At 39.5% G+C, this 24710-nt stretch overlaps 2 protein-coding genes across 4 annotated transcripts in view; both read left to right on the plus strand.

The window, feature by feature from the left end:
• The window catches only part of urm1 (ubiquitin related modifier 1), a 10618-nt gene extending 5553 nt beyond the window's left edge, over window positions 1–5065 (plus strand). Inside the window, exons 3-5 of one of the 3 annotated variants that reach the window (XR_800806.1) lie at window positions 1928–2015; window positions 3812–3860; window positions 4402–4417. Coding sequence is in view for 2 of the 3 variants with exons in the window: in XM_010797748.1 (XP_010796050.1) it covers window positions 1928–2009; window positions 3812–3860; window positions 4402–4470 (200 nt within the window). In the remaining variant the exon portion in view is untranslated. Of the gene's footprint in view, window positions 1–1927; window positions 2016–3811; window positions 3861–4401 lie in introns of all 3 variants that reach the window. The other 2 variants (XM_010797748.1, XM_010797749.1) reach the window with 2 other exon arrangements.
• Window positions 5066–17264: 12199 nt separating this feature from the next.
• cercam (cerebral endothelial cell adhesion molecule) overlaps window positions 17265–24710 on the plus strand; it is a 10525-nt gene continuing 3079 nt past the window's right edge. The window contains exons 1-11 of the mRNA XM_010797750.1: window positions 17265–17540; window positions 18878–18988; window positions 19893–20010; window positions 20213–20347; window positions 20619–20823; window positions 20948–21067; window positions 21218–21294; window positions 21590–21696; window positions 22069–22201; window positions 22935–23062; window positions 23563–23766. Of these exons, the coding sequence (XP_010796052.1) occupies window positions 17338–17540; window positions 18878–18988; window positions 19893–20010; window positions 20213–20347; window positions 20619–20823; window positions 20948–21067; window positions 21218–21294; window positions 21590–21696; window positions 22069–22201; window positions 22935–23062; window positions 23563–23766 (1541 nt within the window). The 5' untranslated portion in view covers window positions 17265–17337. The remainder of the gene's footprint in view (window positions 17541–18877; window positions 18989–19892; window positions 20011–20212; window positions 20348–20618; window positions 20824–20947; window positions 21068–21217; window positions 21295–21589; window positions 21697–22068; window positions 22202–22934; window positions 23063–23562; window positions 23767–24710) is intronic.

A 24710-nucleotide genomic window follows, 5' to 3' on the forward strand; every position in this document is an offset into this window, starting at 1 on the left:
TTTGTGTGTGTGTGTGTGTGTGTGTGTGTGTGTGTGTGTGTGTGTGTGTGTGTGTGTGTGTGTGTGTGTGTGTGTGTGTGTGTGTGTGTGTGATCTGTCTTTTTTATATGGAGGCCTAGAACCGTAGAAAATCAGCACTATCATTATACTACTGAGCTGCCCGACAGCACTGCAATTATCCTGAGCACCACACACACATATCATCCAGACAGTCTACAGGCCAGGCAGGTGTCTCAATACATCTATTTTTCCAAGCTAAATGCTGCTAGTAGGCCTTTTTAAATATTTCTTTCAAAAAATGTTAATATTTATTAACGTGGATTTTTGTTGCGTCTTCTGGGAATTTGTTACAAGTTTTTTTGTAATCAGTAAATTAAACCTTGAATTATATAAATGAAATGTATAAAGTCTTCAGAAAACCTTTTTTGAATGGACCTAGTTTTAATATAATCACTCTTTCAGAATCATTTTATAATCTGAAAGGATTTTTTGAAGACAGTGTCTCAGTTATTTTAGATATGCACAAAATGTATACCTGCATTCTCTAATAGAATAATTCATTGTAAAGCAAAGAAAAATCCAAAATGTGCAATATTTTTCTCCCTTGAATTCAAAAATCTTTCTCTGAATGTATGTCATGTATAAAACTGTATTCTTAGCCCAGATATGATATTGTTTCTGCCCTTGATCCGGCTGAACTCCTGAATCCCATGTGGTCAGACGCCTACCTGCTACGGCCTCACCGCCCTCCTTACACCTGCTCTGGAGGACTAACTGTCGTCCTCTTACCCTCGTATCTGCTCCATCTGCTCCTCCTTTCTCCTAACCCATTTGCTATCCTTGTCTCTCCATTTTCACCCCCCGTCTCTTCTGTTTTTTCGTGTGTGTGTGTGTGTGTGTGTGTGTGTGTGTGTGTGTGTGTGTGTGTGTGTGTGTGTGTGTGTGTGTGTGAACAGCTATGGTAGTGCTGCTATTGAGGGTCGTCGTGCGCATGTACATTAAGACCCCAGCTGTGATCATACACACTCGAACACACAACCAGGAAATGGTCAAAAGAACATTTTCTGTGTTTTTCTGCCTTTATCTGGTTTTTGTTATGTTTGTGTATCCCTGTAATTACACTGTTCCCCATTTCTTAAAAAACAAATGTACTAGGAAACGTACCACACACACACACACACACACACACACTCAAAAGCCCTTACACCACCTTGAGTCTTAACGGTAACAGTGGTTAATATATTCATAGTTGGTTGTTTAGTGGGGATTTATCCTAAAACCTCTCATTGTCGTCGCCTTTGTGGCTTCCTGTCAGTCGGGCGGAGTGAGGCTCAATCTATTGTTGAGACAAGGTCACTCTGATTGTTCAGGAGGTCAGACTCATAGAACATTCAAGCTTTATTGATAGTCAAGCTCAAGCCAGAAGCAGTGCATTTAACAAAGAAAATTATTATTATATATATCTTTGCGTTTTCTGATCATTTTATTAGTCCCGCATTGAGAAATTAAATGTTCTATTCAAAGAAGATATAAGTGCATTTTGACAAGCAGATGCTTAATATTCTTTTGAGCTGCAGATAGGTTTTTTTTACTCGTAATTTTTTCAATTTACACACACAAAATCATTAATTGTATTTCTTTGTAGCCAAGGTGAACGACGCCGCTCTTGGCCGTTGACATCAGTCGACCCTCCCCCCATTTCCAGTGTCCTCTCCTTTCCCCCCCAACATACACATACACTCATAAATATACATGCACCCAGACACACACACACACACTCATATACACCGCCTCGTCCCGCCTGGTGCTTCTGTCGCGTCACATCGACCAGGAGGCTGGAACCCTGCACCTTGACCTTTAACCCCTGACCTGTGACCTCTGTTGTCTGACTGTGTATGGGCTTTGTGTCTGTGTGTGTGTTTTGTAGGGGACGTGAAGCAGCTGCTGGTCTGGATCCAACAGAACCTGCTGAAGGAACGGCCCGAGCTCTTTGTCCAGGGAGACTCCGTGTGAGTGTGAGCGTGCACTTGACATACACTTGGAGCTGTGTACAACAATATGTCCTGAAAGACCACTGGAAATCAAACCCTAACTGCCAAATATGACTGTAATATGTGATCAAAATACCTTCATAAGAACGGTTGAAAACGAACCTGCAGTATTGTGCGTGAAGCCGCTTTCTGAAGCATTTTCCCTGCAGTTCAAATCTGCTGAAATGCTGGAGAAAAAAAAATCCGTCTAGCCTTCAGGTTATGGGTTGCAGTAAGGTGTGTGTGTGTGTGTGTGTGTGTGTGTGTGTGTGTGTGTGTGTGTGTGTGTGTGTGTGTGTGTGTGTGTGTGTGTGTGTGTGTGTGTGTGTGTGTGTGTGTGTGTGTGTGTGTGTGTGTGTGTGTGTGTGTGTGTGTGTGTGTGTGTGTGTGTGTGTGTGTGTGTGTGTGTGTGTGTGTGTGTGTGTGTGTGTGTGTGCGCGCGCGTCACACAGCATCGTTATAGGACTGGCTGACTTTTACAGCTGCCTTTGTGCAGGACTATTTATAGCTCCACCTAACCAATGAATAGAGGAAAAAGCTGGCCTACCTATAAACCTTATAGATTAGATGTGTGTGTGTTCTTTCTGTTGGCAGCACACAGGTTTTTAAAGCTAACCATCATTAAGGTGTTTCTTCATTATCTAAAAGGAAATCTATTGGTGCTGTGTGTGATGGGTTGACCATCTTTACCTTTTTGATTATAATGTTGTTCCTTTTCAAAGCTGTTTCTCTGTGTGTGTGCATGTCACTGGTGTGGACGTATGTTTGCTCTCTCACATGGCCCTTTTTGCATTGACGTCATAGAGCATCTACAAGGTGCAGAGGAGCTTATTTGACCTGCTTGAGGCATTATCCTCCCATCGACATGACCTAAACCGCTTCCTCTGCGGCTTTCAGAAATAAAATGCACCAGCGTATGTTAAAAAGACTGCACCCATAGGTGCTTAATGTTACCCTCGTCCTTTGCCCTTATTATCCCACTTTGAAGGGTGGGGATTTTTTTAGGGTTTATATGCATGTTATTTTTGGGTGCTCATTAATTTTCAGTGATAGTTTGTTTTCCCCTATCATCACTGTCCTCCGTGACTTACTGTATGTGCCTTTTACTTCAAATATGTATTATATATTTTTTGATTTTGATAACCAGAAAAAAATGTGGAGTTTGTGATTGCTAGTACAAATGCAAAATGCATATCAGCAGTCTATAATTGCATATTGACTGTAACATGGACATAGCACACATGCAGTCACATATACTGTTAGATCTACTGTCATATATATATATATATATATATAGACCAGTGTGTGTTCTCAAACATAACACTGGTGTTATATTCATTTCAAATAATATTACAAAAACACCAGATCTAATTTCCAATCAATCATCATGCTTGCAAATAAATAACCTATTTTTCCTAATCCACCATTTCAAAAAATGTCATTTGTATAAATGAAATTAGTAATGCTTTTAAATTGTTTTATTCTACCAGCTTACATTTAGAGAATGCGAGAAAAATGATATTCCTCTTTAGTGAAATGTTTATATTTTATGTGGCACTTTTATTTAAACTAATTTAATAATATTTCAATTGAACGTTGGTACTTTTGTGTTGATTTTTGTATCGTCTTTTTTTAAAGCAGGACGCAGACACTTATTTTAGTTTGTTTACATCTGCCAAGACATTCCTGCTCTAACTGTCTGTATCTTTTACACACGTGTGTTTGCATCTGCATTACCTTTGGGAAATAAGTCTGACTCAAAACGGTTTGTTTTCCCACAGGAGACCTGGGATTCTGGTGCTTATCAATGATGCAGACTGGGAGCTAATGGTGTGTGTGTGTGTGTGTGTGTGTGTGTGTGTGTGTGTGTGTGTGTGTGTGTGAGCTTTATTTGTAGCTCTTTTAAACCTTGTATGCCTGTTTTCAGGATGTACTATTACATCGAGAAATTGTTTGAAACCACACAGCTGTTTTTGTGTCTTCATGCATAGATCCCTCTAGCTATATCACATTTCATTCAGCAGTGTGGATGTGAATGTTAGCCCGTATGCTCACTGATACCAAGATTGCTCGTTTTCTCAGTCAGTTAATGTTTCATATAACGTGAAAAAGCAGCTGCAAGAGAAGTTTGTCCTTGGGGTCTCATATGTGAGCTCATATTTACATGCACACACAGTATGAGTGCTTCAATTTCAATCCATTGATTAAATTACAGGACGCAACACAGGATGTAAATGAAATGAAAAGTTTGTCATTGATTGGACCCCGATGGGAACACAGGAGCAATACACATATTTGTATTAGTAAAGACAGAGATCTCTCCTTTGACTCGCAGATATGTTTGAATATTTGTGTGTTTTCTAAACCTCAGGGGGAGCTGGAATACCAACTACAAGACCAAGACAACGTTGTGTTTATTTCTACTCTTCATGGAGGGTAGAGGAATACAAACATCCCTAACATCCCTGTAACAGCCTTTTCTCCAGTTCCTCTGCACCCCCCGCCCCACATCTCAATAACACGCCAGCCCATTGGACGCTGGGGATGTGTCGGTCTGCCTGCACCCTGAGGTCTGACCATGATGGATGTTCGTCGCAGGAATGAGTGGAAATTCAAAGATGGTCACTGAGAAAAATGTCGAAAACTGTGACATGGGCCTTCTGTTGACATTTTAATTTTAAATTGGATAGGTGTAAAGGGAAGTCACCTGAAGCTCTGGTTACCTGGCCTACTATTGGTGCGAGTGTGAATACCGACAGCTGAAGTGTAAACCTTCATCTACCTACATCCTCTCTTACAGTGTGACCGTGACTGATATAAAGACCTCATCTTCCATGACCAAGTCTATGACAAAATAAAGCGCTTTGTTTTAACCCCCACTAATAAGCATTTGTTAGCAGTATATAAAGTGTGTGGTACTGTAAGCCGATATAAGGACATCTTATGTGGTAAATAATGTATTCATCAACTATCATGTCTTATCCTATAAAGACATATTTATCAGTTTTTTACTAAAGATTACAGGTAATGACAAATAAAGAACAAAAATATCCTTTTATCTGCTTACAGGCACAATAGTGTGTATGTAATGGTTATATAATGCGTAGAATAAAGCTGTCAAAAGAAAGTAGTTTTTTTCAGTCCAATTTTGATTTGAGAAAAATAAATGTTTCTTCTAACTGCTTTTTACATTTTGCTCACAAAATGGAAACAATTATTAAAAGTGTTCTGTTTTTCAAAACAGTCTTGTCTGCTTTTTTACCACAATATCTGTACTGAGTTTTTCTTTTTCTAAAATGTTGAACAATTTACATGTACTTAATTTTGCCTTAATTCCTGACAGGGGTCAACATATGTGTGCGAGTGTGTGTTCACACACACATATATACTATATATATATAGTAAAGTTATAAACACAGCTGTGACGAATTAAATAAAAGTAAAGTAACTAATTAAATGTATATTCAATTGCATTTTTATGTACTTTACACTTTCATTTATTAAGTATGTATTAAGTATGTAAATGAGTATTTAAATGACCCTGTTTGGCGTTCTTCTCCGCTATGTTAAATGTTTACTCCCCAGATAGTGCTTCTGCACTTTACAAACTGCAGCATCTCTTTGGACTTTATCACTATTAAGTGCAATTTTGTCTGAAAGCCCCCTGCAGCGCACACAGGCGCTGATAGCCAAACACGTTTCTCAATTAGGATTGTACATCACGCTTCGATAATTTCTGGTGATAGCTTATATCTGATCGATTTAAGCCTAGCTCTGTGATCACACTGCAGTTTTAGGCTGATTAGACCAGACTTTGGGGACATTTCACCGTCCTGTAGCCCCACTCAGCTACAATATGCATACAAAGTGGGGGGTGTAGCGTGTGTTTGAGTGTGTGTGTGTGTGGGGTGTGAACTACAGGACCACTGCGGGAGGTCGAGGTCTTGCCTCCGGGCTGCCCTCCCCTGAACGCCCGGGGCGACCTTAAACCTTTTCTCGGTTGTGGAGTCCGATTTGCAACGGGAAAACGGACGAGAATGGCTGCTAGAAAGGAAATGCTAATGAGGCAGGGGGTTACAGAGAGGAGAGAGAGGGGCTTCTGTGTCAGCTGGTGCAGGCCTAGGACACTGAGCTACTGAGAGTGTTTCACACAGAGAGGATCAAAGACATGGTTCTGCATGGGCTCCATGCCTCCTATAGGCCTCCATTTGACATTTCTGGAGCAACTTTCAAAAAAGCTTTAGATTATGATCTTTAAAAAAAATGCTTGTAGCCTATTGTGTCTATTAGATCCTGTAGATTATTCTTACCTGAGGCACTTTTTTTTCCTTAATTCGTGTCTGTACCCACATTCCCTCTTTGTTTCCATTGCAATTTTCACAATTGATGCAGGGTTGGACTATTGTCTGGGCCTGTACAGTATACAGATAGTTCCCCATCCTGCACAGCACATGAGGAGACGTGGTGAGTGGATGTATAATAACGACTCATGTTGGGGGGAATACAATAAAACAATAAAACAATCGCATGTGATCTCCAGCCTGTCATTAACAGCCATTCAGTAAACTCTAGTAATAAAAACAAACTACTAGATTATGTTTTAACATAAAAGCATTGATTTTGTTTTTTATTTTAAACCTGTCACAGGAAGAACCTTTCGTTGATGTTTTTTTATGTAAGGAAAGAAGGAGGAAATGCATCACTGCACTAAAGAAAACGTATAGTAGCCCTTAGTATTTTCGATTATGTTTGCCAAAATAACCTTTTTTTTCCCTATTGCACTCAATTATACACTAACTATGCAACAAAAACATAGTAGTTAGAGATTCATTCTCTCTAAGCTTATTATGTCCGAATAAGTCTTAAGTATTTCATAAAAATGTAATTGTTAATACGTATTTTTTATTCTATTTTCATAAAAGGCTGAGCTTTATTACACTAAAGCTGGTGATTATTAATTTTAAAAAAAACGTAGTCCTTTATTTCTGAGAAAAATGCTCCTGATGTGTTAGCACGCAGAAAAAACACGTTCAAGTATCCTTGCATTTGTGCTTCACATTTTAAAATAGTTCAAATGCGTTTGTAAGTTAGAGGCTATTGATGTTTTATTAAATAAATAAAGACAAACAGTTGCAGAGTCCATTTCACACAGAGGCATTTTCTGCAAGAGCAAACAGCACTGATCCCTGGAATTAAGAAAGGTTAGCCTTTAATGTGCAACAACAACACACGTTTTCTGCGTGTCTGCTGCTGTTTTCAATTCAACGTTGAAGCTAAACATTTATGTTATTTTTAAACATTATTTTAAATCATAAAATGCATTTTTGAATTCAAATATTTTTACACTAACCGTTAAAAAACGTCAAACGTTTCAATTAGGCCTATTTGATTCATTTTGGTTGAAATGTTTAATTGTCTCTTTAAAAAGAAGAATAATTGGATACAATTTTAGGCAGTAAATCCGTTAAATTAAGAAGAAAATAAAACGATAAAAACCCAAATGGACCAAAAAGTGCCCCAAGTGATTTTTCAGTGACGCTGTTTGGCTCCAGAGATTTGGCAGCATCAGTCATCAGGCCTCTGTGTGTTCTCTGTTTTTACAGCCCTTTAACATATTAATATGTAGTAATTCTGCCTTAAAAGCACTTGGGAAAATTGTGTTTTGAGTGATATATCTGTGGTTAAGTGCCTTTATGCAGGATGCACTTTAGGATTTGCCTTAATTGGCTTTAAATATGCTCTTTAGTAATACATTATATGAAATGATCTAAGAAGCTATTTTTACAACCAAATGTAGCTTGTAACGAATTTATTTTCTAAATTCTATTTAATCTGCCTTGTTCATTTGTATTTATTCTCCTCGTTTGTGCACACATGCATATTAAGGTCCAGTTTTGTAGCTTTGCTCATCTCACGTGCATCCGGTGCTGCATGCAGGCCTCACTCTGGGAGCACTCAACTCACTGCTTTCTACTATTTGCCAAACACAGTCGATACATCAATGCTTTTAGTCGATATTTGCCATTTAAAACAAACAGTCTTGATTAGATCTTCGACAAAGTGTAAATACCAATCGGGCCAACCACAACGCGCACCTCGAAAAACACATTACACGAGGCAGAATAAGGTTTGCTCCACTTTATTGGCCCAGTCCCGCGTCTTTCTCCTCCATAACATGCCAAATATGCTCTGTATCTTACCTGAAATGAGACAGTTACAAAACAAACCGAGACTAAATGCCTTTCAGTCGCCTCCTTTGTGGTTTGGAGGCCTACATTCTTGATGAGGCGTTTGGCCAAAAGGCAGCAGTGATGAATGTGAGTCTGCAGCAACAGATGTCCATACACAATTCTTGGGGTTGAATTTGAGTTTACTCAAGAATTGCGTTTGGACAATCAGTCGCTAAAGACTCTGTATGTCCTCTGCCAACATTAAAAAGAGGAAATTAAGCATGTGGTTATTTAAATAGCTAGTGTTCAGGAGCAGTTATTGTATAGGCCTCGTGGCTGCACCTGCTACGACTTCCTAAATGCCCTTTGACAGTGTTGGCTGCGTCTGACACTGCAAACAGTTTACTTTCCCTTTTTACAGGATAGAGAGTTGCAGTACTGTGCATTATTTTTGACATTCTCTTTGCTCAGCATTGCCTCGAATTCGGTTCCCCTGTTGCAGCAGAAAACTAAACATCAAGATTATTTTTTTGATTAAAAACATGGAAATATAGTCTAGTGCAACCTACAAAAGTACACCCCAAATGCTATACTGCTGGACTGATTATAAAAAGATATAATTTGTTCAATTGTTTAATAATGCTAAAGAATCATTACTGCACCCACAACCACTTTGTGAAAGTCTCTAATGCTGTTCAAAAGCATCACTATTCCTACGTTTTCTTAAAGCTGCCTTAATATCTTATTTACACTGGTTGCTAGTTTAAAAGTTAACCCCAAGTCTCTTCAGATCTCTGGGCCATTTTTAAGATGGCTGAATGACCATGGCATCTTAAAGTAAAATGTCATCTCCATTGCTCAAGTGGACTTGCACCTGTGTACTGTCATCGATTTAAAGGAAACACTGTTCAGTTCTGGTGCTTTAGGATGCACAATGGTTTTCCACGAAAAAAAAATCCCCTCCTATTTGAAGAAAGGAACTTCGATTATCTTTCCTGTGGTGATGAAAACGTAATTTTAAAAAATAGGAAGCCCCTTTAGTTCCCGGTGGTGCGTCCTTGGTTCAGTTCCCACGACGTGCGTTCTCTCGGGTCCGCCTCGTCGAAATGCCCCCCAGCGAGCACCGGAGGATGCGGGGGCTGAGGAGCCGGAGAGCAGTGGGCTTCGTGCGTTCATTCCCGGACAGACGCTGCTGCCTTCCTCCCATCCTCCCTGTACGGGTCTCTCGGACTGACTGGATGGATGTGTCTCTGCCCTCCTGGCTCTCTCTTAACGCTGCTCCAACAATAACGCTGCGGCCGCGACGCAAGGCGGAGAGAGGAGTGGAGAAGGTCCTCGCTTGGTACTGAATTTGAATAACACCACGGGGTGATAAATGTCCATTGTACTGCTTAAGTAATGAATCTCCGCTGTCCTCTATCACACACACACACACACATCCACCCACACACACACACACACACACACACACACACACACACACACACACACACACACACACACACACACACACACACACACACACACACACACACACACACGCACACACGCACACACGCACACACACACGCCAGCAGCTGCGATGAGGGACCAGCAGCCCCTCTTAAAGAAACAACAGCCCTATTTTCTACCCAAAAAGAGATTACAATCCCGACACTGTTTAGGCCTACTCTCTGACCGCACTGCATGACGTTTGGTGTTTGTCTTGTGCCCCCCTCTCTTGTGTGAGCAAACTAGTGCAACGCCGTAACCAGGCACTTGGACATAAAGCGGTGCCTTCAGCGCCATGTGCAGCCATTCTGCTGCAGAAAGGGCTGCCTACTGTAGGCCTGTGTGGCAAAGGGTGGTCCGGAGTGGCAGAAAATGAGTGGATTATATGATGCTTATGTGACAGGCCATTGAAGGGGCAACAGAGACCATGCTGTCTTATATTTTAAATAATGGCACATCTTTATTTATATAGTTAATTCAAAGATTTGTAATGAAAAACAAAGATTGTGCAGAACTGTATTTGGCCGTTTTGCACATTATTTTGCACATCTTATAATTTAAACTCACATCATGCATTTGTTGAGCAATTCTTTTTTATTTAATAAAAAAAAAAAAATTCAGCCCCCCATGAGCACGTGATCATACCATGAAAACTGTGCCTAATGTCATCGGTTTATTACTTTTTACACGCTTAAAAAACAGAAATGGAGATGTTTTGAGGGTTTCCTGCTCCTATACCCACAAAAACTGCAATTTAAGCACACTTAAGAAATCCAAATTAGAGACTTGGCACGCTTTTGTGTTTTGCGCAACCTGGTTTTGGGTGTACGCCCTAATATGTGAGTTTCATTCAAGAGGTTAAGAAGTGTTAAGCTTGTCTCTTTCTGGAAACTGGAATCCCATCCTCATGTCGCGCATATCAGCAGTTTTGAATGCTGCGTTTGCTCTGCAGCTTTTTGATGCTTACAAACATCTCTCTCTCTCTCTCTCTCTCTCTCTCTCTCTCTCTCTCTCTCTCTCTCTCTCTAATAAATCATCCTGTCTGATCCCGCCCCAGGCGCATAGGGGATCCTCCTCTTTAAAGCTCAATCCGTTTTTTGCCCTTCTCATCCTTCTGAAGAAGCCGAGTTAACCTCTGCTGATCAACAGGGCCGGAGCCCCTCTCAGACCCAGCCCGCCTCTCATTCATTCAGCCAGTCACTCATTCATTGCTCTCACTTTTTGTTGGGTAGTGAAAAGCAAACCCCTCTGTCTCACCTCCCCTCTCTCCCTCTTTGCCTTTTCATGCCCTGACTCGAAGAGGCGGGAAACCCAGTTAGAAGTCAAGAGGGTCCACTTTCCCTCTCACCTTGACACCCCTCGCTTATACTCAAGATCTGGAGAGTTTTCCCTCTTAGTTTTGTACCAGCACCAGAGTGCAAAGATGTTTTTTTGTTACCTTGAAACAATGAGCATATAGCATTAACATAACTGACAGTTGTTGTTATTTGTATCTGAAACTGTTGCCTATGTGTTTGGCAAAAAACCCAACAGCTCAACAAGTGATGCACATAATACATCCTTTTGATTAATGTTGACAAAAAATATCTGTTAAACCGTAAAAGATATCAGAGAACAAGATGTTAAAATTATTATATTTTCCTTTGTAAGTGTTCTACCACTTTAAGAACAAGCTCTTAAAGAAGTTTGTCCATTTAACATGTTGTTCCTTTAGTTCCTTTAACGGGAAAATTTGCAATTAAAAATCTAATCAAGACAATTAAAGTCTTAATAGAAACGCAAACAACATTTTAAACGCTGTGTCAACCATCTTCAGTTGTTAAATTAAGGCCTTTTAGCTCAGTAGCTTTCATGTTGGCTGTTAGTCTTGGTGGTGTATAGTAGGGGTGTGTACACACAGAAACAGTAGGGGACTGCTGCACTCCACGCAGGGGCCACTGTGCTTCCCTCCATTCACAAATCAATGTTTAACCCGCTGGCTAAAAGGCCTGGCAGGGGAGAGGCCCAGTCGGCGGGGTGGGCTATGAAACCATCCCGGAGAGAGATGGAGAGGAGAGAGAGACAAAGGGAACAGGGGAATCCTTAAAATAAACCTCCTCTGGTGAAGGTACCTCCTCCCCGCTGTTGGAGAGCATGGCTAGAACGAGAGCAGAGCAGAGCGAGGCAACGATGTGGCAGGGAATGTCATTTCAATTTAATGTAGGACACGTGTTATGGCAAAGCAGGACTTCAACGATCAAACGGTCAAAGATATACATTTGGAGAGGAGCTTCTGAACAGGACAAACACAAGTCCATCTACCTGCTGGACTGTGCCCTTTACAAAAGATCATTATAAAAGCAGCACAGTATACATTCATCCATGCAGCCATGATAAAAGTGGGACTTGTTAATCTTTACTTAGGCTACAGGAAATAGGATTCACACATTGGAGCATTTAAGGAGAAAGCAGCAAATGCAGGAAGCTTATTATAGAGAGGCAAATAAATGTTAAGGCTATGGCACAAAAGAGACATAGTCAGTCAGTCATGCAGTGTCCTATAGTTTCATGCAGATCATCTTTTTCATTTTCGCATATTCATTAACTTTCTGAAGCTGTTATGTTGCTTATGGGCGAATTATTTCTTGAATATGACTGAAGAAGTATATCTAACACCACTTGTTACTTGACTATCCATTGTAACTGACAGTACGTTGCTTCACAGTGTTGTTGGGGGTCAAGAATGTGAAAACACACTTCGAACATCAAAAACTAAATGTGAAGTATTTCACGGTGTGTGTGAGAAAAGTTAACTCATCAGAGATCAGAGAGGTGTACGGTGTGAAACTGATGAAAGGCAGGATTGCAAAATAAATCTTTGCGAATCATCAAATTGCATAACAGCTGAGATTAAAAGAAAGTTCACATATAAATGCACACATGAGTATGCTCTGCTTCTCCTCTGACACACACACACACACACGCACGCACGCACGCACGTACGCACGCACGCACGCACGTACGCACGCACACACACACACACACACACACACACACACACACACACACTCCTTCCCCCCAAGCATGCCGCTGCCTAAACATCCCCCAGAATTCTTTGACAGTGGCTGCACTGTTGCTTGGCAACGAGGCGACAGACAGCGTCATCCGGGGAGTAGCAGCGAAGATGGGAAGCAGAGACACTAATCTTACCCTTTACTTTGTACAGATCACAGGGCTCCTCTCAAGGGTGTTCACAAACATCCTGTCATTTGTGACTTAGAAAATACAAACGCACATTTAAATTTGAGTAAATGTGCAAGATTTTAGGTTTCTGTGAGTTTAAAAGTTAAAGATGATTAAAGTCCTAAATCATGCCTCGCTTGGCAACCAGAATTGACTCTAACCTGTAGCAGTTTAGAGATAGAAGATGAGTTAAAGAGAACGTCCAAACATATCATTATTTCGAGGCTTTTCTTTATCACACTGTAAGACTCATTGTAATCATATACTGCTAAATCAATTTAATTGTTTTGACAACACTAAAATTAAATATACTTTTAATAAAAATTATAACAAAAAGTTTGTTGATGTTCTTTTTCATATTCATGAGAGCAGATAATGCAATCACATCTGTATCACTGACATCATCATCTCATTATTTCAGGCATGGCTGGTACATTCGGTGCGAGCATCAGTTTTCTTTGTGCTGACTAAGTGGTGTTGAGTGAAGACTGGACTTGATGGGCAAAGGTCATTTTTTTTACTGAAGCAATTCTGTTTAAATGCTTGAGTCAAACAGCAGTATTGGCCACCTGGGGTAAAAAAACGCCCAGCCCTCCGGCTAGTCAGTCAATGTATCTATACTGCTGCCTCTTCACACTGACCACACCAGAAACATGGCGACTGGAAGGGTGAGTATTGGCAATTAAACACAAGTTTATTGTAAAACACTCTAGTTTACTGTCAAAAACTTTAATTTAATTTAGTGTACTGTAATATTTTTTACAGTCATTTGTCATATTTGTACTTTTTTTTTTGGTTTCTTGTAGAAATGCATGTGTGTGTAATGTGTTTTTTTATTTGTATTTATTTTCTTCCAGTATTTGCTCTTATTTCTCCATTTCATTTATTCTCACTGTGTTAATCTATGCACCAAAACACCAAAACAAATTCCTTAAATGAGGAAACCTATTAAACTGAATTGGTGGGAGTGGTGGGAGTGTTTTGAACTAACATATTTAATCACAATTAAACAATTTACCATTACTTGAGTTTAGTGCTAAAAAGATTTGCAAGCAATTTCACGATGCAAAACATGAAATGATCATTATTATGATAAATTACTCATGTAAATGTAACACCATGTTGGATAAATAGATAATTCAAAAATCCTCAAGTCCTACTTGAGTCACTTTAGATTCTCACACTGAGCAAAGAAATCAGGTACGGTGGCTCAATTGGACATGAGTTTAAATAAAACACACGACTCCTTAAATTGAGAAAGCATCCCACTCCTGAGATACATGAGAAGAGATGGGAGGAGGGGAGCAGACAGAGGAGGCTGCTGAGTAAGAGGGTATGTGCCACGGCTCAGAACCTGAGTGACAGATATTGACCCGCCCAGCCAAAAGACGTCTCTGTGGAAACGCTATTGATTATTGCCACGGCAATAAAGGTCCCGGAAGCTTGTGAGAATGTCACGACTCTCTGCTGCCTATACCAGCCGCTGGTCCCAACACACAAAGACAGAAACACTTTCTCACTGACACATCCTCACCTACAGCCACTCATTCTCTCACGCTAAGTAAAACATTCTGCCTGATGAGAGAGAGATTAGTGACACAGTGACTGCCAGGCGGGTTGAGATGTGTGTGACTGTGTGTAGGTCATTTTTGGTAACTTATCTTCAGTGGCATATAAATAGTTTTGGCTTGTTTTGCTTAAATATTGAGATATTTGTCATTTTGATTTATGTTGCTAATTACAATGGAGGTGAAGGAATACATTTTTTGGTGCTCCTAATATTACTTTTATTGCAGTACTTGTTGTTGTTCAGTTTCAGTTTACTTATCTCACAGCAAAAAAGACAAATTGTCGGTTTTCAGTTATTTGATGATTGCTGCAGACACAATTCCATGTACCTCTATTGAATTGGGAGGTAGACATCTTGGAAAAATCTCAGAAGACTCAGGGTTTGAAATTTGAAAACCTGCACAACCTTCCACTTCATAGTCATCAAGATTTATGATTCAAAGGCCTAATTGTCATCTGCACAACAGCAACAGCGTGGTTTTTGGCAATTTAAGTCAACATACGGTGTACTTCAGACATAAAAGAAAGTAAAGAAACAAAGTAGTGCAGTAAACCTATGATCACCTATTACTATAGAGGCTTGGTGCCTCCATATGTAAGTCAGAATACATGTGTCTGATCCAACTGTTTATGGCAACTTCACATAAGCTTCAACAACTGCAGTTTATCGACTTTTCTTTCACCCCCTCTCCTACAATCTGGTCAAAACAATGAAGATTTCTCCAATCTATCGCTTTCCTTCTCCCTCTGTCTTTGATTCACACACCCCCAAACACAAACGCCATCGCCACCCTTGACCTCGCTGTGAAAAATTAGTGCACCCGAGGTTGAACTCTCCCAGATCTGCCATTGCCACAAGCGCTGGGAAAGTGCCCCTGACATACGTATATGTGTGTGTGCAAGTGTGTGAGTTAGGCAACACTCGGGGTGTCATGAATAGGAGGGATTTGACCCTCAACCCAGCTGACCTGTCCACACAAAACGACCCCTTTAACCCAACTCCGCTATTGTCAGCCATGACTGCCTTCGTTTATTCAGCCAGCCCGCCAAAGGAGTCAAAATTCATTATATACCAATTGGTTTATTATTTTCCTCCCACGTTTATGTCTTTATGCCTCTCCTAATTTCTCAACCATTCTTCCCCTCATCCTCTTCTCCGGCGTCCAGCTCTTTTTTCACAGCATCTGTCCTGTCGACTTCAACTTCTGATTAATGAATTCCCCCTCTAGAGTTGAACAGATTGAGCATTGGTAATAAATTATTTGCATCGCTAAATTCACACAGGTTTAGCCTAATTACTCAGATCTCATCTAAAAACCGTACTGTTTTCAAAGATTATTTTTCAGCTATGAGGATTTAAATGTGTGCTATACTTGTGTAAGTGATTGTTGGACCTAATAGACCTGTAGTTGCAATAGTTATAGTTGTCTAACTTAAAAAATAATAATAATATATTCACAGTTCATGAATGAATAGGATCAAAGCACAGAAACGTTGCAAGTACATTTTCAACATGTTTCTACGTACCTGTACAGATGTGTAATCAGTTTGGACATAATAGATTTCTCATTGTTTATACAGTATAAATAGGTGTGTTAGTTTAGTGATACTATGTGTATTTTATCTAATTTAGATTATTTGTTTGTATTATGTTTACCCACACATGTAATTTGTTAAAGAACGATGGCACACATTATACAATAATTGTTTTACAATGTTCTCTACAAACTGAGAAGATGATTCAAACTTGCTGGATGTACTTTGTGATGTAAGTAGTTTCTGTATTAATTACTTTCTTTTGACAACAGCTCCAACAACAGCTGTCAAATGAGTTTCTGAAAATGTTCCCCAAGGACCTCCAGGGGTCACTGAGGAGGTTCAAGGTGGTCCGCTGCAGCAAAACGTGGACTGAACACTTGTCTGCAGGAGATACAAGTTCTGATCTCATCGGGAAGATACTTTTTAACAAGAAAATGTTGAGCCTTGGACTGAAATATACCATTGGGTATTTGTTTAACTGTGTAATGGAAGCTAACTTGCATGTCCCGTCAGTTCCCTGTTTTGAGATTTCTGCGTGGGTTATTGAAAAAATACTTGCAAAATGCACTTAAAGCATCAAATGCAATCACTATGCAGAATGTCCCCTCTTAATTGAACTGTTTTATAATGTATGAACTGCAATAATTAAATGCTTGATTGATCATGTATTGTGTAATAAAAATAAAAATACAGTAGGCTACTATTACTTCACTGAGTAGTAACAGTCTGAGCAATGGAGCTTCTTTTGGATCAAATCCTCCCTCTGCTGGTGAAACTCTGAAACTGCTGCCAGAAAGAAACCCAGAAAGAAACCATCCACTGTTGTCCTTCCGATTAGTTATACATCTCTCATACAATTGATATGCCATAACAGTAAAGAACAGTGTTTCTGACATGATAAACTATTTACATTTAAACTATAAAAGTATACGTGTTATGATAAACACAGTTAAAAGTTATTGGGCCTACAATACAATACACTGATGTTTTAGTGTAGAGGATAAAGTTTCTGACTGCATGATGACTGATAATCTTTATAGTCTATGTCACAGTTGTCTGCAGAGATTTACGAGTAACTACAATCGGGCCAAATCACGCATTCTCATTCACCGATGCTCAACGTTGTCAGACTTTTCCTGATGCTTAGCAAGCGGAAGTTGTAATGTTGCTCCGTTTGGATGTGTTCATGGAAAAAGCCCAGCTCTTACAAAACGAAGGGGGGGGTTGAACATTTGGGAAAAGCCTTTTTTTTTTTACTTGGACTGCTGACGCGTCCACCGGCTGTGTAGCTGGAGCACCGTGGCACAGCTTCCACCATGTTTCTCCAGTTTTTGGTGTTAGGGGCCTTTGTTTTGTATTCTGAATGTTACTTTTCGGAGGAAATATACCCGGAGGAGTCGCAGATTCAGCCTCCTACGGTGGTGATCGCGATCCTAGCCCGAAACACAGCTCACTCCCTGCCGTACTACCTCGGGGCTCTGGAGAGACTCAACTACCCCAAAGATCGCATCACCGTGTGGTGGGTTTTCCTGCATGCTGCTGGGCTGTTTGTGGAGGGGGTCCTCCTTTTATCCGACTATAGCAGCCGTTCAAAAGGTCAATAGCATTTAAATTAGTTTGAGGAAGCAGCAGAGTCCTACCCCTCCCCTCCTCCTTCTGTGCCTTTCCCAGTCCTGCTGCCTATTTCTCTATCACTCCGCCGCATGCATTTCCTACTGTGTGGTCTATGACATTTTATCCTAGCTGTTTGTTTATTACTGATTTCTGAGCGACCTTTTTTTAATACAAAAGTGACTAACACTAGTGATTGTATGGAAGATGATTAGTGCCAAATGAGAACAATGTTTTGGTCATTTGAAAACAAATCTGAATTCTGAGATTTAAGTCAGAACTCAAAACAATAATCTTTTTGTCAAATTCCACATTTTTATTTGTCATGTGGCCCTAATCCTTTTCCATATAATTTAACCCAGAATATTTAACTGTCTTTTCAAATATGCTTCTGTGGGGGTTTATAATTCTAGTTGTGTCATAAAGTTGTATCATTTAACATTTCGGCTTGTTTGATAAGATGAACCTAGTTTCAGGAAAAAATACAGTTACCTGGTTGCAGTTACCTGGTTGCCTTGCAAAATAGGGCTGGGATAATCCAGACATTATCTAGGGTGTACTAGAAAACTGTTGTAGTATGTTTATTTCATTGATTTATATATGCTTTTCAAAAATAGATATTCTATACAGTAAATGTTGTCACTGTACATTTTAGAATGTTAACATATTAAGCATGTCAATGTATTTTTCAATATTGGTGTTATAAGAGTGTATAGGCAGCATTTTGAAGTACACTTTCAACATGGAAAATCTGATTCACAGTGTGAGTCATTCCATATCAATATCATGACAAAGTGCCTTTTCCCAAAACATATTGAGCAGTTGAAGTTGGATAAATTTGCAAGAAAGCGGTAACTGTTTTCAGATAATTCAAGATTACATAACTGAAAAATCATATTTCATCTATTTGATGCAAAAAACATAAAATCCAGTATTGCAATGGAGAATCATTGCTAAATGATTTATATTTAGGCCCAAAATGACCTTACATACCCCAAATTATTCTGGAAAACAACGCTTTTGAAGAATGCTCTCTCAATGTTGCAATAACTCTAGGCTGCTCTACCAAATCAAGATGTGCTTAAAAAGAAAAATGAATCACAGAGATCCGACTAGCAATTCATTGTTTGTGTTAAAGTTTTTGTAATTCATTCTCCCTCAATGAAACCACAAACATTTGAAGCTTCAGTTCTTCTGTCATCATTCTGCATTCATCTCACACCTTGCCTTCTCTGTGCTCCTCAGGGCAGCCACGGATCACAATGTGGATAACACCACAGCAATACTGAAAGAGTGGCTGACTGTCATGCAGCAATTCTACCATTATGTTGAGTGGAGACCAATGGAACAGCCCACGTAAGTACAAATGAATGAATGTATTGAACCTTATTTACATTAGGGATCTGGGTAAGCAAAGATCCTACCCTGTAGGTCATGATTAGATAGAAGTACATCTTACCCAGCACACTTCAGCTATTTTTATTTATTCAGGATAAGTTACATTTAGTATTTTACATGTTTTGTCTTTTTTAAAAACACCTTTATAGCCTCTAGTTTACATACAGTATAAGTCATAGTGGAGCGACTGTGTTCCCTAAAAGAAAACTGTTTACGTTGCAAAATAAGGAATGATGCAGCACGCCCCTGCTTGTCCATACAACCTGACTGTGTGGACGTCTGACTGAGATGAAGAATGCATTAGTGGAATTTGTTTGTGCATGTCAAGTATACACTCTACTCTGCTTAAAGTCACTTAACTCTATAAACTGTCAATAGTGGTGTGCATATACTTGACATACACAGAGTTGGCTATATGTAGTAGAAACCATAAAGCCTTAACATAATTATAAATGATGAAGTATTAGAAATGGGGAAGCAATGCAACTAACAACTTTTTTTATAATTGATTCATCTGGTTGTCTTTTCTTGATTTATTCTTTTGTTCTATAAAATGTAAGACATATATATCCATCCCCGAATATCAAAGTACAAGGTTATGTCTTTACAACTCTGGATTTGTCAGTCCAAAACCACAAGACATTTGATTTAATATGATATAAATCAGAAGGGCGGGAAATCTCAAGATTTGAGAAGCTGAAAGCACCATTTTCTTCCGCTTTAGCTAAAACATATGGATATCAAAAATGTTGGCAATTATTTATCCGTTTATCACCTTTTCATTACAACTTTTATGAGGATTAGGCCAATTAGTTCCACAATAACCTACAGTATATTGTCTCTTTATTTCCCTCTCCCTTAGGTCCTATGCAGGAGAGATGGGTCCTAAGCATTGGCCCAACTCCAGATATGAGTATGTGATGAAGCTGAAGCAGTCAGCGCTCGACTTCGCCAGGAAGCGCTGGGCCGATTATATCCTGGTACATAATAAGATTTCCCTTGTGACAGCTCTATAAGAATCCTTTCAGCTCCTTCCCTTGATTTAACCGATGAGATCTTGTCCCTCTTTGTTATTTCAGCCAAGAAAGAGATCTGGCAGCGGCCTGTTCAAGAGACACAACAATAACTCTCACATTCTTTTTCTCTCTTTTTTCCTTTGTGTCCTTTCTGTGTCTGTCTCAGTACGCTGACACTGACAATATCCTCACCAACCCGGAGACCCTCAATCTTTTGATAGCTGAGAACAAGTCAGCTATCGCTCCCATGCTCGACTCTCAGGGAGCGTACTCCAACTACTGGTGTGGTATCACTCCACAGGTGAGGGTGAAATGAATGGTGATTAATTATCCACAAGAAAGGAATGAAAATACATGTGGAGAAAAAGTCAGTAGGACTAATAGGCGTGAATTAGTAAGATAAAGTTGTATTCTAAATATCCATACTTTAAGAAAATAGATGTATGTATATTCCTTACACATAGGATCCATAGGAAGCATACCAAAATGACTACCAAAAAGATCCCTACCTAAAAGCTGTTTTCAGGAACTTTAAAATAACATAATACTCCATGTCTCTCTGTCTCTCTCAGGGATATTATCGGCGAACAGCAGAGTATTTCCCCACCCGGCACCGTCACAGACTGGGCTGCTACCCTGTGCCCATGATCCACTCCACCTTTCTGCTGGATTTAAGGAAGGAAGGCATGAAGAATCTGGCCTTCTTCCCCCCTCACGAGGACTACTCATGGCCCTATGACGACATCATAGTGTTCGCCTTCTCCTGCCGGGCTGCAGGTTTGTTAGTCGTTGTGCTTTTGTTATAGCGTCAGATAGAATCATGTATTTTTTAAAGGGGAAACAAACTAGGATGTAACAGAATGAATGACTCATACTTTCTTTCTTTTGTTATGCTTCTCAGAGGTACAGATGTACCTGATTAACAAGGAGCGATACGGGTACGTGAACGTACCGCCCAAACCTCAACACACCTTGGAAGATGATCGCCTCAACTTTGTCCACGTCCACCTTGAATCCATGAGTAAGAGCTGAGACTGTTTTCACTGTTTTTAGTAAAAGAGAGATATTAGCTATGAAAATAGGATAGAAAAATAAACTGATACACCGTATTTATTCTGACTTCAGTCCTTTTTAAGTTCATCCTGTTTTATGTTTTTCCTTTGTCAAACAGTTTTTGGTCCTCCAATGCAGCACTCAAAATACGTCCATATGTTCCAAAAACAGAGAGACCTCATGGGCTTTGATGAGGTAAGAGACATCTCCTTGTTTTAGTACATTTTCTCATAAACATGTCAATGAAATAGCCGAGGTCTAGTAGTCAAAAAGAATACATATCAAACATGGTTTCTGGCAAAGAAGTAGCTATGGCTTAGGGAAAACACCGTTTCTATATATTTATATATTGTTTACATTGTGTACATAGAGATTCAATTGCCTATAGTAGATTTAGCATCTGTGAAAAGAACATACTCCTAACTTTTAAGAAATGAAATACTTGTATAAAGTCAAAGCTGGGAGTTAATGGTATTTGTCCTCTCCTCAGATTTATCTGATTAATCTGAGACGGCGTGATGACCGTAGGGACCGGATGTTGTTCTCTCTCAATGAGCTGGAGATTGACGTCAAAGTGGTGGACGCTGTGGACGGAAAGTGAGCAAACTCTCAGGGAAACACTGGCTTTAGGGAGAAAACTCAACTGGTTTGAGTATGTTTTAATTGTTAGTGTGTGAGAAAGAAAGAAGATTATGGCAGAACAGATATATTGGAGGATAAAGAGAATTCCCCACAGAAATGAACTGATGAATTGGCTTGTGATTTGGATCAATTGTACTATTATTTAATGATGATGATTTGAAAATATCTTGATTATGGCCATTTATTTCAAAAGTAAAGTTTTAGCATACTGTTCACTGTACCTGTGCACAACATTTTGAAGGCAGTGGTTGCATTGAGGTTGTCCGTGGAATGATTTGAATAAAACAATATTCAATAATATATTAATAAATATGTTTGTTTGTGCAGTGCACTGAACAGCAGCGACATTAAGATCTTGGGTGTTGACCTCCTGCCAGGATACTACGACCCGTTCTCTGGACGCACCCTGACCAAAGGGGAGGTGGGCTGCTTCCTCAGCCACTTCTTCATCTGGAAGGAGGTGAGAAGAGATGCCAAGTGTACAGACATGAAGGTTTTTGTTGACATGACCCAAAGTGGTTTGTAGAGAACTATACAGGTAGTATGACCATGAGGACTTAAATTGAAATTCCGCTGTTGGGTTGGGTTTCACTGAAAATAATTTTTCTGAATGTTGTAACTTTTCTTAGTTTTCTTTTAAAGAAGTCTATGAGCAAAGGACCATGAAAATGAAAGTAAAACAATTCTTGGTGCAATTATTATTTCAAAAACTAATTTGAAGTGTTCTTCCTTAGAGTATGGTTTTCAAGCATTTAATTAATGGGCACATTTAGAGTAAAATAGACAATACAGAATGTATTTTTTGCTTGTACTTTTGGTTGTGAACCGAATAACTTGATGGGATTTTCAGGTTACAAATCATTAAATTGTTACAATATCCTTACACACCGGGGACACATATTGATGTATTAAAGACATGAAAAAGTGAATTTTGCATAATAGGTGACCTTTAAAATATATTAATATTTGGTCGACTGAAATTCACAAAATTCAAAATGGACCCAAATTGAAACACAAGCCCACTATGTATACTCTCAGACACTCAGAGTATTTTTTTGTACTATTTTTGAGTCTAACCCCTATTAGTTACTGTCCAATCTTTGTTTCTCCCTCGTTTTTTGTTTTTGTTTTTCTGTATTCCTTAACCCTCTCTTGGTCCTTCTGAAACTGATGGATTCCCCTCTTGTCGTCAGATCGTGGAGCTGCAGATGGACAAAGCCCTTGTGCTCGAAGACGATGTTCGTTTCCAGGCCAACTTCAAGCGACGGGCCCTCAGACTGATGGAGGAGGTGGAGCAGGAGGATCTGGACTGGGACATCATGTAAGAAATTATGTATTGATGCAGTTGTTGTTCTGGCAAGGATGGCTAAGGTTATGTTGAGTCAACAAAGTCTCCTTAATGGTATGTTGTGTATGCCTGTGTAGAGGAATGAAGTAAGAAGTCATTGAACATTTTTATTTCTAGGAATTCATTCCACACAGGGTTTCAGGTATCTAAAGGACATAGAAACACATGGTTTTAATTGTAGTCATATTTAGATGATCAGACGCAGATTGAAAATAGTTTATTGGCAGGAACATGTGAAGTGTACAAGCATCTTCTTTGCGTTGTCTGTATTGTGGTTGCCATGACTTTCTGAATTTGATTCAAAACACATGCAGAACAAATGCTGCAGAAAAAAACGTTACTTCTACCCTGATAACCAACACATGGCAGCAAAGAACAGCAGCACATATCAGGACTCAGTTGTTTGGGACATTGCGTCCTTCACTATTGTTTTTGTTCTTTTTTGTTCTCATTGTGGCTTAATCCTGCTACAGATACTTTGGCAGAAAGCAAGTGAATCCCGGAAAGGAAAAGCCGGTGGAGAATGTTCACAACTTGGTAATGGCCGACTACTCGTACTGGACTCTGTCCTACGCCATCTCCCTGAAGGGAGCGCAGAAACTGCTCAACGCTGAGCCGCTGTCCAAGATGCTTCCTGTCGATGAATTCCTCCCCATCATGTATGACAAACATCCCAAGTATGTATGACAACGAAAATACGTTGTACCTTCTTTTTTTACTTGTTTTTATCTTTGCTCTTCACATTCAGCGACTTTTAGGACCAAACCTGTTTTTTGTACTTTACAACCTCCGTGCACTGTCAAACCCATAAACCTAAAACCAGCTTCATAAAGGAAACATGCATTCTTCCCTATGGTTGCCTAGACTTGCGTACACGCTATATACTGTATTTAGTATATTTTTTTGTGGAGTAAGTAGATTAAAGACTGAAGTGAAGTATGGTTTCTTTAGGGAAAATAAGTCTGTTGTGGCCATAATCTCTATTCTTGTTTTTTTAATATGTAGTTATTTTCGAGTTAAATGAGAACAATACATCTCTTTATGAGCTGCAGGTTACATTGCAGTATGTCTTTAATTGAATTATTATCTGTATTTGGAGCAGTATGGGGGCCAGATATTCTTTAACAGCCAGAGTTGATTTAGATCTGTTTGTGGCAGACTTGTACTGATCTTTTGGAAAATAAATTCAAGTTCTTTTTTGGCATGATTTTGGAAGGAAATGCTTTCTTGTATGACAGTCGTTTCACTACTTGCCATGGAATTTTTACAAGACATTTGCAAAGTCAGTTTGCCCAGAGGATGAATCAAATATTACATTTTTCATCAGTCAAATACTTGCTATCTTCCCTCCATATTTTTCAGAATAATAATAATCACATTCCCATCAGCATTGGCTTTACTTTGTCTTGAGTGCTAATAAGCAAATGCGAGCATGGTCACAAAATCAACTAAGACGGCAAACTTAGTGAACTTTATGCCTGCAAAACAAAGCATGTAAACAATGTCTTTTTTCAGATGTTAGCATGCCAACAGTTGCATTTTTCTTAGAACAACAATGTGTAAGTATAGCCTCACAAAGCAGCTTGTATGGCAGTAAAGTAGTTAGACTGCCAAGGCACAC

The sequence above is a fragment of the Notothenia coriiceps genome, unplaced genomic scaffold (assembly GCF_000735185.1).
Source record: "Notothenia coriiceps isolate Sejong01 unplaced genomic scaffold, NC01 NC01_scaffold00038354, whole genome shotgun sequence".
NCBI classification, from domain to species: domain Eukaryota; kingdom Metazoa; phylum Chordata; class Actinopteri; order Perciformes; family Nototheniidae; genus Notothenia; species Notothenia coriiceps.